The sequence below is a fragment of the Giraffa tippelskirchi genome, chromosome 7 (genome assembly GCF_054371585.1).
Source record: "Giraffa tippelskirchi isolate mGirTip1 chromosome 7, T2T-mGirTip1v1.2.pri, whole genome shotgun sequence".
In the NCBI taxonomy this organism is placed as follows: Eukaryota; Metazoa; Chordata; class Mammalia; order Artiodactyla; family Giraffidae; genus Giraffa; species Giraffa tippelskirchi.
Genome location: NC_137281.1, coordinates 68,172,526 through 68,188,610, shown reverse-complemented (window position 1 = coordinate 68,188,610; position 16,085 = coordinate 68,172,526). Strand labels below are relative to the sequence as shown.

Below are 16,085 nucleotides of genomic sequence, written 5' to 3'. Positions count from 1 at the left end.
ACAGAGGATGGGACGGTTGGATGGCATCACTGACTCAATGGACATGAGTTTGAGCAAATCCAGGAGATGGTGAAGGACAGGGAGGCCTGCCATGCTGCAGTCCACGGGGTTGCTAAGAGACACAATTGAGTGACCGAACAACAACAAACTGTCTATACAGTCTAAACTACTCATCTTTTTAAAGAAAATCCAGCCAGCAGTAGTAGCTATCCTAACTCCTTTACAAGCATGAAGTTATTTAATTCTCACCACAAACCTTGGAGGTCAGTACTGTTATTATTCTAGTTTTCTAGATGAGGCACTTGAAGTGCAGTTGAAGAGACTTGCTAGTGACGCTTGTGGAGCTGGGATGCACTCGGGGTCTGTCTGTGAGTCAGTATGTTGCTGTAGTATGCCGAGTCACAAAGAGCAGACAGTGGAACAGGAGACTGGTGAAAAGCCCAGGCCTGCGGAACTAAGGAGGGGGTGTCCCAGATAAGGATGCTCTGCAGGTGTTGAGTTGGGGTGCGTCTGCCTGGAATAGCAGCAATGGTGGGCCAGACCACGTTTCCTGCACATCTCTCCGCTGCCTTGCCCGTGCTACAGGGTCCTTTGATGTCTCCATCACTGCCTTTATGAGATCTGAGGGGAAGGCCTTCTCTCTCAGCTTTTGGAACACGGTGGAATGACGGAAAGATGAAGAAGTCTCACTGACCCACCTCAAACCCCGAGATGAGAACTGACCTTTCCCTTGGCCCTGTGAGGCCAGCTCTGGAGCTCAGCCATTTATTTACAAGGTAATGAACTTATAGGCACACTGTGTATTCCATTGACATCCTGTAGACCCCTGTGCATTTATGGAATTCTAAGCACAACCTCTACTGCCTGATGGGTATTATAAATCAGCCACATAGGAAGAACCAGCAAGTGCAAGTTTAAGAAAACAGCACCTTTAAAAATAATGGTCCCACTAATGAAACGGTGATGATTCTGCTGCCTGTTGCCTCAGTGGGAGCTCCCTCTTTAAAAGGACTTCCATCAGTTCCGTCTTCATTTCAATCCAGTATGTGTGTGGCTCAGGAACTGTATTAATCCGTAGCTGCTGGAACAGGGGTCAATGGGTACCATCAAGTCTGGAAGATTTCTAGAGCCGGGCAGATATTTTTGGAACTCGGACTTGGATTTGAACTCCAGGAGGCTCCCTGTGGTTTGTTCTAAGGCTCTCTGACAACCACAGGCTCCGTGGGCACTGACAGGTGATGAGTGGTCTGTACCAGCAGGGGCACAGAGAACAGGTGCCCGAGGAACCTGCAGGAAGATGAGTGTCCAACTGGAGGGGATAAGAAGGAAGGGTTCACAGCTTGAGAGAGACGGGGTGGGGTGGGGCGGGGGGATAAAGCAAAGGGCATGCTCATGGAAAGATGAACCGTCTGGATGAATCTGGACCACAGATAACATGTAGGGAAACATTTGAAATACAGGCTAAGAAGTGAAGTTAGGGACCTATACATGATGACGAAGGTCACACCATGGAAGACCTATCTGCAGAGCCACATGATCAGAAGTATGATTTAAGGTATTTTTTTGCGGGGGAACACAGGATGGAACTAATGGCAGAATGACCCATTGAGATACTACTCTGAGTTTGGAGGGGTTGAGGGCTAAACTCAGGAGAAGGCAATGCAAACTGCACGGGACAGATAGGATTTTAAGGGGAGAAAACAATACTATCTGCTAACGAGAGGCAGACTTTGAAGTTTTTACATATAATAGGAATTCTGAAAAAGAGGCCAATTTCAAAGGGCCGGAGGAAGCAAGATGAGAATTTCTGTTTTGGACATGCTGTGTTTTAAGGCTCTAGGCTATTCAGGGGAGATGTCCAGTGGGCAGAGGGAAATGAGGCTGAGATGGTTTAGGGATCACTTAGGACAGAGTCACCAGTCACAGCTGAGTGAGTAAGCCACGATTCCTGCCCCCTCCCCCCCCGCAGGGAGTGGAGGAGGGAAGGACAAAGTGAAAGTGTTAGTCGCTCAGTCATGTCTGAATCTTTATGACCCTATGGACTGCAGCCCGCCAGGCAAGAATACTGGAGTGGGTTGCTGTACCTTCCTCCAGGGGATCTTCCTGACCGAGGGACTGAACCCCGGTCTCCTGCAATGCAGATGGGTTCTGTACTGTCTGAGCCACCAGGGAATTGAGGGAAGGAGAGGCAGGCTCATAAGAAACAGAGCAATGATCTATTCAAAGAATCCGCCTGCAATGCAGGAGACCCAGTTCGATTCCTGGGTTGGGAAGATCCGCTGGAGAAGGGACAGGCTACCCACTCCAGTATTCTTGGGTTTCCCTTGTGGCTCAGCTGGTAAAGAATCTGCCTGCAATGCAGGAGACCTGGGTTTGATCCCTGGGTTGGGAAGATCCGCTGGAGAAGGGAAAGGCTCAGTTCAGTTCAGTTGCTCAGTCGTGTGCGACTCTTTGCAACCCCATGGACTGCAGCACGCCAGGCCCCCCTGTCCATCACCAACTCCCAGAGTTTACTCAAACTCATGTCCATTGAGTCAGTGATGCCACGCAACCATCCCATCCTCTGTCGTCCCCTTCTCCTCCTGCCTTCAATCTTTCCCAGCATCAGGGTCTTTTCAAATGAGTCAGTTCTTCGCATCAGGTGCCCAAAGTACTGGAGTTTCAGCTTCAGCATCAGTCCTTCCAATGAATATTCAGGACTGATTTCCTTTAGGATGGATTGGTTGGATCTCCTTGCAGTCCAAGGGACTCACAAGAGTCTTCTCCAACACCACAGTTCAAAAGCATCAATTCTTCAGTGCTCAGCTTTCTTTACAGTCCAACTTTCACATCTGTACATGACTACTGGAAAAACCACAGCTTTGACTAGATGGACCTTTGTTGGCAAAGTAATGTCTCTGCTTTTTAATATGTTGTCTAGGTTGGTCATAGCTTTTCCTCCAAGGAGCAAGTGTCTTTTCATTTCATGGCTGCAGTCACCATCTGCAGTGATTTTGGAGCCCAAGAACATAAAGTCTCTCATTGTTTCCCTATCTATTTGCCATGAAGTGATGGGACCAGATGCCATGATCTTAGTTTTCTGAATGTTAGAGTTTTAAGTCAACTTTTTCACTCTCCTCTTTCACTTTCAAGAGGCTCTTTAGTTCTTCTTTGCTTTCTGCCATAAAGGTGATGTCATCTGCATATGTGAGGTTATTGATATTTCTCAGTATTCTGGCCTGAAGAATTCCATGGACTGTATAGTCCATGGGGTCACAAAGAGTCAGACATGACTGAGCAACTTTCACTTTCAGGGCACACAAGAATCAAGAGATAAATTTTATAGACAGGGAAGAGGCCCCCATGAGCAGGCTCAGCTCACACTCAGTGGGTAAGCACACCCTTGCCAGCACACGGAGTCCAACAAAGCAGTGGCATGCGATCTCCTCGCGGCCTTGCCGTGTGACCTTGAGTGACCACTCAGCCTTGCTGTCCAGTCTCCCCACCCCTGCCTCCTCTGCCTCACACGGGCAACACCACCTCCTCCTTGCCGCCTCCTAAGCATGACGGAGAAACAGTCTGCTCCTCTCAGCTGTGCCTGGGTCCTCAAGGTAGGCTACACAAATACCACAGAAGTACAAGCAGACTCCTTTCTGAAAAGTGCTTCTCCTGAGCTGCATTGACATAGCTTACTTCTCTGGTGGGAAGGCTGTTAGATTTTACTAGGAATTCGAGCAAGAGAGGGATCTGGGGTGGAGAAGGGCTTTGCAGCACACAGCCTGTGCAGACAGCAGCGAAGACAAGGTGCCCTGATAAGAAAAGTCCTCATGTGCAAGACAGGAAACCTGGTTATCCAGATGGGGTTTTATGGCAGTCCCGGAGCCAAAATCCCACAGTAAGTGAAGGGAACGAAATCAGACCAGATGGAAGTTAGATGGTAAACGTGTGATTGCATGGAGGCCTAGTTTTGTTCCAGGCAGAAGAAGGTTGGGCGCAGACACACCGAGAGAGCAGGGTTGCGGGGCCGCAGCTGCTGGGGCAGGACAGGAGCCAGGGCAGCGACTGGAGTCACAGGCTCCTTCCCGGGGCTCCCCTCCAGAAAAGCCCATGCCTAGCCTCTGCCCCAGGTGGTGCTAGTGGTAAAGAACCCACCTGCCAACACAGGAGATATAAGAGATGCAGGTTCGATCCGTGGGTCGAGAAGATCCCCTGAAGGAGGGCATGGCAACCCCCTCCAGTCTTCTTGCCTGAAGAATCATAGAGGAGCCTGGCGGGCTACAGTCCATGGGGTCATAAAGAGTCGGACACGACAAAGTCACTTAGCACGCACAGCCTCTGCCCGCCCCCTCTACACACCCACTCTCTTCAGTCCTGAACCTTGGGCCCACAACTTTGGTGTTTGGAACCATCATTTTCCAAAGAAGGAATATGTCTGAAAATTCTGGGAGGAAACCCTCAACTGACTCAGCCACTAGCTTGGCGGTGATTTAACACCTTCAAGGAAGGTGGTAGTTTCCACTTGACTTTTAAAAAGAAAAACACCCCCAAACCTCAGTGCTTGGGTATCTGTGTTATACACAGTCATGAAATAATGATTCCCATTTCTAAGCTATGTATACAGTATAATTATGTTATTTTCCTTTTTCCTGTAGCCCTGTGGGTTCTTTCTTGGCTCCATATATTTGGGGCTTGATTAGAAATCCATGCTAACCAACTCAAGGCTGGCTATTGGAAATCCATGGTGAGTGACAGAACAAATGAAATCTCCTTATGTTTAGTCAGCAGAATTGCAACCTGCTTGTGCCAGCAAGGGCGTCTGAGGTTCGGGGATCTTCAGCAATGCAGGGGCTTAGCTTACAGACATAATATCCAAATGGCTCCCAGTTGGAAGCGGGAGGTGGTTTGCGTCCCTGGTTTCTGGCGCAATCACGTCATTAGGATTAGTTGAGGGCATTTTCCGCACAGCTTCTCTCTTCCCTCCTCAAGCAAGGCGATTACCAGTTAACCACACAGCCAGAAGCACTGGCATTGTCAACACTGAGCTATTTTATAGCTTGGGAGGGAAGACCGAAAGCGGCAGTGAGTCAGTCGGGAGGGTAGTGAGGTTCCCTACAAGGCAGCGCTCGATCCAGCCTCAGCTGGAGGCCACGCTATAAAATAAACGGCCCCGGCTGGGCCAAGACAGCAGCGTGAGCGTGCACTGTACCTTCCCCTCCATCCAAATCCTCCCAGTGATGGCAAACGTAGTTTAAAAAAATCCTAAAGAATGATGGAAGCTAAGGAGCGTTCTTTGTCTGCCAGAAACCGTGAGCAATCACAAAAAAAGGAAAGGCAGGTTTTATTCTTGAAAAAGGCAACGACACCTCAAAAGGCACACCGAAGAAAGCTGCTACAAAGGGAAGAAGGGGTTCAGGGGTGCTCCCGCCAGAGGTGCTGGCCGTCAGAATGGGAGGGGCCCAGACACGCGGCTCAGACACGTGGCCTAGAGACCTGTGGTCAGCAGGGAGGGGCCGAAAGCGCGGAACGCGAGCTAGAGCCGAGTCACCCAAGTCAACTGTAGAGCTCACCTGTGAGGAAACAGTCAATACAGCAGACAGGGTGTTAAGTATAAGTGTCCTCAGAGAGACGCAAGAAGATATCAGATCATTACAAGAGATGACATATTTAATCAACAAACCAACACTTCAGTCAAACACCATGGTGGCTCTAGCTAAGGAATACATTGGTTGTTGTTTAGTTGCTCAGTCGTGTCTGACTCTTGCAGCCCCGTGGACTGCAGCCCACCAGGCTCCTCTGTCCATGGGATTCTCCAGGCAAGAATACTGGGGCGGGTTGCCATTTCCTCCTCCAGGGGATCTTCCCGACCCAGGGATTGAACCCATGCCTCCTGCGTCTCCTGCACTGCAGGCAGGTTCTTTACCACTGAGCCACCAGTGGGCTGGACAGTGGACCTTAAGAACCTCCTCAGAACCGCACTCTCTCACAGGGCAGCCACAGCCACGTGAGCTACTGAATGCTGGACGTGTTTGCTCGTTTGAATCTGATGTGCAATAAATATAAATGTACTAAATTCACAGTAGATTTTGAAAATTTAGTAAAAAAAAAAAAAATTAGAAGAAAATTTAATAAAAAAGAATTAGAAAAATTAGAAGAAAGAATATCTTTTAGAGATATGGATATACATTTTGAAGTATTTTGGATGCACTGAGTAAAATAAAATACGTTATTAAAGTGGACTACATCTGTTTCTTCTTTTTTTTTAAAACATGGATCCTAGAACATTTAACATTACGGTGTGGTTTGTATTACTTTTCTGCTGGACAGTCTTGCTCTAGAACTGAGTGCAAAAGGGAGGTGAGAGGGTGAATAGTCAGGATAAGGAAGACAGATCTAGAGAGAAAGGACAGAGAGAAACAGCCACAATGGAAGAGAAGGTCCGGAGGTAAATAAACCGAGGCCGTCTGAGTGGGAAGAGAGAGACGGTGAGGCAGGCATTCTCACTGAAGCTGGAAATAAGGTAAGGACGCCTGTTTGTTTTTTTTTCTCTTCAGTCAACTTAATTCTCTTTATATTTGAGGAATATGCTATCTGTATAAAGCAGCCAAAGAGACTGTTAAAAATTCCCTAAAGAGCCAATAGAATTTACCTGCAATATTCCATCCCACTGATACCAAAATATGCCTATTTTGATTGTCACCTTTTAACACAGTCCTGAGGTTCTAGCCAATGCCACACCACAGCAGAAAGGGGAAGGCGCAGACCTTTTTCTCTCTGCAGGTGGGATGACTGTATATATTTTCCTTTTGCACTCACCTTTCTGGCCTGCAGGCCTGCACAAGAAGGCGGTACGGGGCCTCCTCTCTCCCAGGCACCTGTAATACTCCCGGCGAGTGGCGTCAGCAGCCGGGAAAACCGACCCCAGCTGTCAGCCCTGGCATACATCATCACCCCTGGCATACATCATCACCCCTGGCACACATCATAACCTCTGGCACACATCATCACGCCTGGCATACATCTGACATCACCCCTGGCATACAGCATCACGCCTGGCATACATCGTCACCCCTGGCACACATAATCACCCCTGGCAGAAACTGCCCCTCCGGGCGGTGGGCTGGATGCTTACCGACGGATGGCATTCGCGAACTCCGCAGCCAGCTCGCTGTCACTGCATGCGGTCCTCAGTTCGGCCAGGGACAGGGAGGCAGCGTCCGGACACTCCTGAGGACGCAAACCACCGGGTCAGGCTTGTGGCTGAGCCGAGGGTGCCGGCGGCAGAGCGGGAGGTGAGCAGAGCAGCAGAGCGGCCCTGGCCCGGGTGCCCGCAACACACCCAGGCCGCCCCACGTCCGAGCACTCACGGGGAGCCCTGATCACACACACGAGTTCTCTCGTCGGACCACCATGACGACCCTCTGGAGCGGACACTGTCAGTATCCCCTCCTTGCCAAGGAGGGAACTAAGGAACAGGGGAGTGATGCTGTCCTGAGTGACAGCGAGGACTCGGCAGGACCAGGATGCCCACTCAGGTCAGCGATCCTGTCACTCAGGACAGACACGTGGGAAACACACATGCTTGTGTGGTCCCTGCCCCCCATCCCACACCCTCTGGGAAGAAAACCAATCTTCTCTGGATTCAGGGGCTTTACTGGGTTCAGGTAACCATCTAGAAAACTCAGGAAAAGGGGAGGAAAACGGAAGTGAGTCTTGGCATCAGACAGGGACTTTAACATCACCTAAACCAACTCCTCCCGTTTTACAGATGAGGACACGTAAGAGCCTTTAGAGAAGGCCTAAATCCGGCATGGAGCACAGTCCATTCATAACACTGTGACTGTACCCGTTTGAGTGCCCTGCTGTTTCTGCATACAGACGGGGGCAGCTGCTCTGCTGTGGAATAAGCAGAGGGGGACAGCGCTCATCTGATAATTTGCTCAGCAGACATTCCCTGAGGATTTACTACAACCCAGGGTCCAGAAGAAAAAGCTTGTGACCTGTTACTCCAGACAGAATGTGAACAGAAGGCTGCATCTCAATGGGTAAGTGCTCCAAGGAATCACGGACCCAGGGCTGGAAGTCCAGGTGACGGGAGGCACTGGGGCGCCTCCGCCGCGCGCACAGACGCGCCACAGCCCCGGGGCTCGGAGCCCCCCCCCCCCCCCCCCGCTCCACCCGGTGTCTTGCAGCCCCGAGCTGCCACTGACCAGCTCTGCAATCTCTCCAGAGCCCCACACCCTCTGTGAGTACATCGACTCCCCTGCGGGGTTGATGTGTCTCCTTAAAGACAGGGCCAGCTTTGTTTCACCCAGTGCCACTTACTGAGCATGTCTAGTAATCTCTGCTGCATACAGACAAGAACTGAAAAAACCTCGTGTGATTTGGTCAAGATGTGGAGCCCAGCCTGTTGGCTGAAGGGAAGTTTTAAACCAGCACGACACCCAGCCACCTCCCTACCTCGAAGCAAGAATAGATGTTCTAGACTCCAGTCTGGCTGGCCACCTGTTTTTATAAAGGCCCACAGAGTAAGAATTGTGTTTCTATTTTTAAAATCAAGGGAAAGAAATCAAAGGAGTATTTTATGATATGTAGGAATCATATGAAATTCAAATTTCAGTGTCTATAAATAAAGCATTGTTAGAACCTAGCCATGTGCCTCTGTGTCTGTATTGTCTCTTCCTTCTCACTAAGGAAGAGACAGTTTTGCAATGGCAGAGTTACATAGGTGCAGCAGAGTCTGTATGACCCCAAAATCCTAAAAATATTGACTATCTGGCTCCAGCCTCTGCTCCAGACTGCTTGCCTCATCTACCACAACAGATAAGACCAAATGAATAGCCCAGAAGGGAGATATTACTGATAGAGTAAATGGGTGTAATTTTTGAAAGACAAAATAATCAGCTTACTCTAATTTTATTACCTGAACAACACAGGGTACTCTTATAAAAGCTCTGTATTCTAATGTAAAAAAACAAAAATAAATCATCTGGTCTTCTCCATCAAACAGATTTCTGTTTTTTGGAGCCATTCCACAAAATACAGTGCTTCCCCCAGTCAAAATAAATACTAAGAACTAGGGGAAAATGCTCAGTTCATGGGCCTGCTGGCAAGAGCTTGCTAAGTCCACTTCCACCCCACCCTAAGAGTACATACGCAAACACAGGAGCTCTGTCCCAGAGTGATGGCTCACAAACTCAAAGGGCTGTGCAAAGATTCTGAAGCTGTTGCCACAGAACAGACAACCCATCTCTGTGAGCCCCGGGCCCTCCCATATGAAATGGCACTGCTGCCCACCCAGCAGTCAGGCTCCTCAAGCACCCCACAGGGTGACCTTTCCAAAGCTGAGACTGTGTCACGTCGCTCCCTGCAAAAGCCCCTCTGCGATCCCTCCCTGGGCCCAGGACGGCACAGCTGGTGGGTCTCTCCAGCCAACACATCAACTCCTCCTCCCCCTGGGCTTGGCCTGTGCCGCTCCATCGGCCCAGGGCAGACTTCCGCGTCCTTCCTGCCCTCTTCATCGGGCTCGCACCCACTCTCCACCGGGTCTGTGTTCAGGAAACCTGCGCCTAATCTCCAAATCTGGATCGTGGGTCTGGCCTGTGGCCTCCCCTCGCACTGGGCGTCGATCTTTGCCCTCTGGATGTTGTGTCCTGAGTTGTGATCATCTATTTGCCTGTTGGTGTCCCCCACTGGAAGCTAAACTCCTGGAACTACCTCCAGCATCTTGCCTGGACCAACTCACATTCAGCACAGGAATGGGTGACTGAGAAGCGGCAGGGCCTTGGGAGAGCAGCCCGCTGGGCGCTGTGGCCCCAGGCTCCCTTGGCACCCTTGTAGATGAGAGTGGGCAGAGGAGCAGGCAGCATAGTTCTTAGCTGTTTAGGGGAGTCATTCTCTGCCACACAGCATCAGTAAGGGGCTTTCTTCTCAGGGACAGTCCCCTGGTGAAGACACCCTGCACCTGGGCCATGAGGGGCCACTCACTAGACCAGCAAGTCACTGCGCGCCCACAGTCCTGGGCCAGAGATAAATGGGGTCAGGAGAAGCTGGCGTTCATCAGGCACAGAAAACTGCACGCACAGAATTCCAGCACCCTGAGACGAGGGATGTCTTTCTTTAGGGCCTAGACTATTTTTTTTTCTCCAATGGTGTATTTGGTATTATTCTGAGATAGACGATGACAGAATGAGCTTGAATTCTAGAAAAAAAGACTTGAGGGCTAATGAAAGTGTGAGCTTGTGAGATGATGCCACTGGCAGCCCATGCTCCGCACACCTCAGGGTAACTCCGGGCTTGCCTTCCTCCTCCTCCGCCTCAGGCCGGCTCCTGCCTTCAACCTTAAGGAAGTTGAGGAGGAAGCACAGGAGAGGAGGAGGACTAGAGTCAGCCAGACTGGGGTTAAATCCTGATTCTGCCATTCACCAGCTGTGAGACCCCCCATTCTTTTAAACCTCATTTTCCTCATGTAAGTGGGGATAACTCTTGCTTCCCGAGAGTCGTGAGACTTAAGGGAGTTGACATGTGTGGTGATCAGTAACCGATGATCACACGGGCCAGGAGGAGGAGGTGGGGCGAGTACCAGTCTCCTGGACCACCGCACAGGCCACTCCCTGGGTAAGACCGTGATCTATGAAATGCTTTACCTTCACCTGAAGTGAAGTGAATCACTTCACCTAAAGTGAGATTCGAAAAAATGTGGACTTGGTTTCTTTGGACTCAAAATGTCACTGTCTTTCAGATCTCGAGAATGGCTGCAGTCCCTCTGCAAATAAGGAAGCTGAGGGCAGAGAGAGTGAGGCTCTGCGGGAGGGGAGGCCGGGCCCCGGGTCCCCGCCCCCACCTTGCTGGCCGTGTCCTTGCCGCCGCTGCTGGTGGAGCTGAGGGACCGTGTGCGCTGCTCCTTCTGCTCCTCCACCTCAGACTTCAGGTGCTCGATGTGGACCAGGTAGGCCTGTTCCTGGGCTTCTCGCGTGCTCAGCTTCAGCTCCAGGGCCTTCTTCTCCTTCTCCAGGAGGTAGAGCTGGGCCTTCAGCTCGGCCATCTCCTCCTGCGGGGCACAGAGCGTACAAGGGGCTGGTGGGGCGAGAGCAGGGTCCCCGACCGCCCTGCGAGGCCCCGTGGGAGGCGATGGGGGCGGGGAGGGACAAGACCTGGGGAAGACTAGACGGCTGTCTCCACACGCCCGCAGTACTGACTGTGGCACCAAGCCATGGGCTTGCCACTGCAGCAGAACCAAGATCAACGGGGAGACGGGACAGGCCGGCAGACTTTGGCTCACAATAAGGAACATCTTTCTAACAACCAGGATATTCCACCTCCACTTCCCCCATGGTCATACTTGCCTTGCTGGAGACCAGTTTTCTGGCAGGCAGAGGCTAACCTGCATCAAAGAGGTTGAAGCATCTGACTAGGTCCCTTCTAGATTCCGTCTCCTTTCCCATTTTGCACGACACCAATCCATGGATATCATCACCCTCATGGCAGTTTGGGTCCTGCAGCCACGCTGGGCAGCTCGGAAGCACCCACAGCAGTGACACTGGCCCCAGGTCCTATTGACTTCAGGGCCCAAGTAAAATCCATCGAAACAGAGCCCTTCTCAGGCGACTATTCATCAGGTCACTTCTTAAAGTATCTTGGAGAAGTCAAAGGAGAGTTTGCTGTGAAGAGTAAGAAGGGACCCCAAAATGGGACAGTGCTCTCCTGGACCAGGAAACAGTGAGAAGCACTAGCCTTTACTGAGCATGTAACACTGTTTTAAATGGTTATACTAAGCAGCTCATTAAGTCCTCTCACCCTGAGGTAGGTACTATGAATATCTCCATTCACGGATGGGACACTGAGGTGAGCAGAGCCCACAATTTCTTCTCAGCCCACATACTGAGTAAATTATGGAGCCTGAGTTTGAACCCACAACATCCAGCTCAGAGGCCCGGTAAGCACCAAGCCATAGTCCCTCTTTCAAGGTGAGCCCATACATGACCCTTGGCCTTTGCCTCTGCTGGCGGGTGAGTCCGCCACCCCATGACCACCTGGTCAGTCTCCCCAGCTCTTTCTGTGATCCTACTTAGAAGGATTCTTCATACGCTGAGTCACTTCATACACTGAATCCCTTGAGAGGGATTCACCAAGTCACTGAGTCCGGTCACCCCCAAAGTGACCCTCCTCTAGGTAAGAAGCCACAGGCCTGCTGTGCTCTCTTGGGTAAGCCAGACCCGGGAGGGGATGTTCTCAGCTCCAATGTGGGGAAACACTGGGAGGGCACCCACCACAGCTAGTTATACTCAGGGATGTGGGGATTAGCCATGGAGAAGGCAATGTGCTGAGCCACTGCTCGAAAGAAGACGCAAACCTTTCCTGACGATGACATAAAACCAGGATGAAAGGTGTTTCCACACACTGAACCGTCTCATCTTTTGCCACCAGAAACAGGATTCTTAAGGTGCTGGCAATACTGTGTCCGGAGCTAATGTGGACAGTCATGCCCAGAACAACATACAGACGCAAGCTTGAGAAGAGAGATGAATGCGTGGGTGCCAGAAATGAAGCGGGCATTCTGCCCAAGAGGAAAGATGAGGTAGTCACAGTGCTGGCCCCTGAGGCCTCGGATGGGTAGGGGGCCCAGGCCCTGGGCTTTTAGCACCTGCACAAGCGCGGGGCGGACAGCCAGGCCAGAGGGCCCGACGGGAGCTAGGGCTCTCCAAGCACTACCTTGTAGAGGAGACTAGAAGACTGCCTTCCTGGAGAGGCAGCCAGGAAACGTCTGTCCTCACTCAGGTTTCGGGTGGGAAAGAAAAGAAAAGCCTCCTTTGAGGAATCAGATGACAAACCTGAGGGATGCATAAATGTACAACAGGAACTCCCAGCCAAGAATATAACAAAGACCAGTCCTAAACCTCTGAAACCTACAGGTCCGAACAGGTCTAAGGCCACAAGCATCTACAGGGATATCTCCACCCAGGACGACCCAGGACCACCCAGAAGACAAGACCTCCACCGAGGGTGAACTGGACCTGGGGTGTGATGGGGATGATGGTGGTTGGCGCTCCACACAGCACCAAAGGGACAAGGGGGTTAGGAAACCAGGGCTCCTGTCCAAATGCTGCCCTGGCCGCGCCCTGTTCTCCCCGCCTCACCTGAACATCAGCACCCACCCAGGAAGCACTTGCAAGCGTTCTGGTGACTGAACAGAGGCTGTGTCAGCCTGCAGAGGCCTCTTCTGGCTGCTCCTGGAGACGAGGTGTTGCATTCTGGCCTGGGACCCCCTGAGACTTCTCCAGTGCTCAGTGCACCTCTCTAGGAGCACTTCCAGCTCAAGGGACCCTGAGACATACCGAAACCACTGCTGTCTACACACGAGGTTCTGGCTGTCCTCCTGTGGAGGGGCAACTGAACACGGATGGCTGACCAGCTTTCGAGAGACCTTTTATGTTCCCTCCTGAGGACAGTGGAGTGCAGGGGATGAGGGTTTGAGAAGAGGCTCCCCTTGCCCCTCACACAGATACCTTCATGGCCATGAGCTCCTGCATCAGCACTGCATTTTCCAGGTCTAGTCGCTGGCTGTCTCCCCGGGGCTTGACGTCGTAGCTGAGAGGGTCAATGTGGATGCTCTCCAGCTCCAGCATGGTCAGCTTGACTGCTGCCCTGTCGTTCCTGAGCTGCTGGATGTAGTCCTTTAGCCTTTGCTCATCTTCTTTAGTGAACTCCGTGTCACAGCTGCTGGCTGTGGAGCTGGTTGTACTGAGAAGACAAAACAAACCAACTCACTGCATCTCCAGTCACTGCTAACAGCTCTTTTCCTCCTCATTCTTCTCCATACCCTCCTCTCCCAATAGTACGTAGCTGGTAATGCCAAAACATCAACAACAAAAAAGCATTCTTCCTAGCACTGTACACTGATACCACCTTTTGGGAAAAAAAGGACATGAAGCATGTTGGAAATGTTTACACCCTTTAAGACAACATGTGAACTCTAGAAATGAATTCTAAGGAAATAATTCCACAGAAGTAACAATACAAAGATGCTTCATGGAATAAACGGTTTAGTGAATTATAGTATATATCAAAACGAAGAAAATTATGTAGATATTATGGAAATAATTATGACAATGGTGGAGAGAGTTTGAGGAAACAGGATAAAAAATGTCATAAAAATAGTTGTACATACTGCTGTATTAAAAATGGATAACCGACAAGGACCTACTATATAGCACAGGGAACTCTGCTCAATGTTATGTGGTAGCCTGGATGGGAGGGGAGTTTGGGAGAGAATAGATACATGTATATGTATGACTGAGTCCCTTCGCTGTTCATCTGAAACTATCATAATATTATTAATCAGCTATACTCCAATAAAAAATAAAAGTTTAAATTAAAAAACGAAACAAAATAGTTGTGCTTATGGACAAGACTTAACAAAAGGGATACGTTAAAGGAACAAAGCAAGGTGAAGAGCAAAGTATCTACAGTATGACCTACAGATTGTGTGAGTGTGCACACACACGTACCGTGCACACACACCCCAGACCGCTGACAGCCGCCCCAGGGGGTGGGAGCCAGAAAGAAGGGCAGGGAGGGGCACCTTCTGTGTGTAGGATTGCCATAACTTAGAAAGCAGGGTGCCCCCAGGCCTCCACGGCCGTTCCTCCCCCATCATGGATGAATATAAATCCCTCACAGGGACACAGGCTGGTCCGAGGGGCCTGTTGCCACCCACGCTGTGTGAATGCAAAGCAGGGGCTGGCAGTTCTAAGGAGCACCGAGGGCCGAACCCCGGGAACGTGACAGGCCATGAATGTTTCTGTGGGATCGAGTCCCACGGGAGGGTGAGCACCGCAGGAAAACTGAAGCTTGGCTCTCAAGACCTACAGCAGTTTCTCTGGATGCCCCTGCACTTGACATAGCCCTCATGGAACTGGCTTTGGAAAGATGGCAGATAAACAAGCAAGGAGCCTATTTGCTGCTGCTGCTAAGTCGCGTCAGTCGTGTCCGACTCTGTGCGACCCCTTAGATGGCAGCCCACAAGGCTCCCCCGTCCCTGGGATTCTCCAGGCAAGAACACTGGAGTGGGGTGCCATTGCCTTCTCCAATGCGTGAAAGTGAAGTCGCTCAGTCATGTCCGACTCTTCGCGACCCCATGGACTGTAGCCCACCAGGCTCCTCTGTCCATGGGATTTTCCAGGCAAGAGTACTGGAGTGGGGTGCCATTGCCTTCTCCAAGGGGGCCTATTTAGCTCCCATCAAACAGGCCAGTCTGGCATCATCATCTCTGCCGTAACAGACCTGGAAGTGGAGGTTCTGAGAGATTTTGTGGCTGGAATCTGGTGCAGCTGGGCCTAGGCTGAAGTCTCCTCATTCCACAGCCCTGTCTCCCCAAGATTTCCATTGTGAGGTGCTGAGCCAGGAGCAGGGACTGGTATCCACAGGCTGTTTCACTGCCCTGAGCCCAGGCCTGCCCTCAACTCACAGCAACAGGGGTAACAGGACCCCAGCCAGCAGATGAAATCTCCTCACAACCTCGATGTGACAAGAATTCTTGTCTGTGACACGTTATCAAGAAGTCGAGGCTTCCAGGGAGGGAAGGGTGGCAGGGCTGGTTGTCCACACACACGAGGAAGAGGACTCCCTGGGGCTTTGGTGGTCTTCACATCAGACAACTCCAGCCAGCATAGAAGCTCCCGATCAGCACAGACTCCCTGGGCGCCCTGCCACCCCAACTCCATCAGGATGGAGCGAGATCAGTCTGACCAACACACAACCCCTCTTTAGAGGTGGTGATGGTTACTAACACGTGTCAGCTGGGGGTGAGTGGGGAGCGCTGGTCAGAGTGTGGGGCACAATGCCAGGTCTCCTGGGGTTGTGTTTTGTCTCCAGAATTAGATTAGAAGCCTCCGGAGGGTCTGTACTAGAGGAGTCACAGGATTCACCTCACATTTTAACAGGCTCCCCCTGTCTGCTGTGCTGAGGAGGGATGCAGGGAGGCAAGGTCAGAGACAGGGAACCCTTTTGGGGGCTATTGTAACAAGCTCCGGAGAGAAGGTGGCAGCTGAGAAGACACGAAAAAGGTTAAAAATTATTCATCGATCAGTGCTATGTGTTCTCAAGCTGTA

At 51.1% G+C, this 16,085-nt stretch overlaps 1 protein-coding gene across 3 annotated transcripts in view; it reads right to left on the bottom strand.

The window, feature by feature from the left end:
* The window catches only part of MCC (MCC regulator of Wnt signaling pathway), a 488,688-nt gene that overhangs the window by 12,506 nt on the left and 460,097 nt on the right, over nucleotides 1-16,085 (bottom strand). For all 3 annotated transcript variants that reach the window (XM_081505689.1, XM_081505690.1, XM_081505691.1), the window contains 3 exons: nucleotides 13,482-13,716; nucleotides 10,820-11,026; nucleotides 7,109-7,203 (listed from right to left, as the gene is read on the bottom strand). In XM_081505689.1, the coding sequence (XP_081361815.1) occupies nucleotides 7,109-7,203; nucleotides 10,820-11,026; nucleotides 13,482-13,716 (537 nt within the window). The remainder of the gene's footprint in view (nucleotides 1-7,108; nucleotides 7,204-10,819; nucleotides 11,027-13,481; nucleotides 13,717-16,085) is intronic.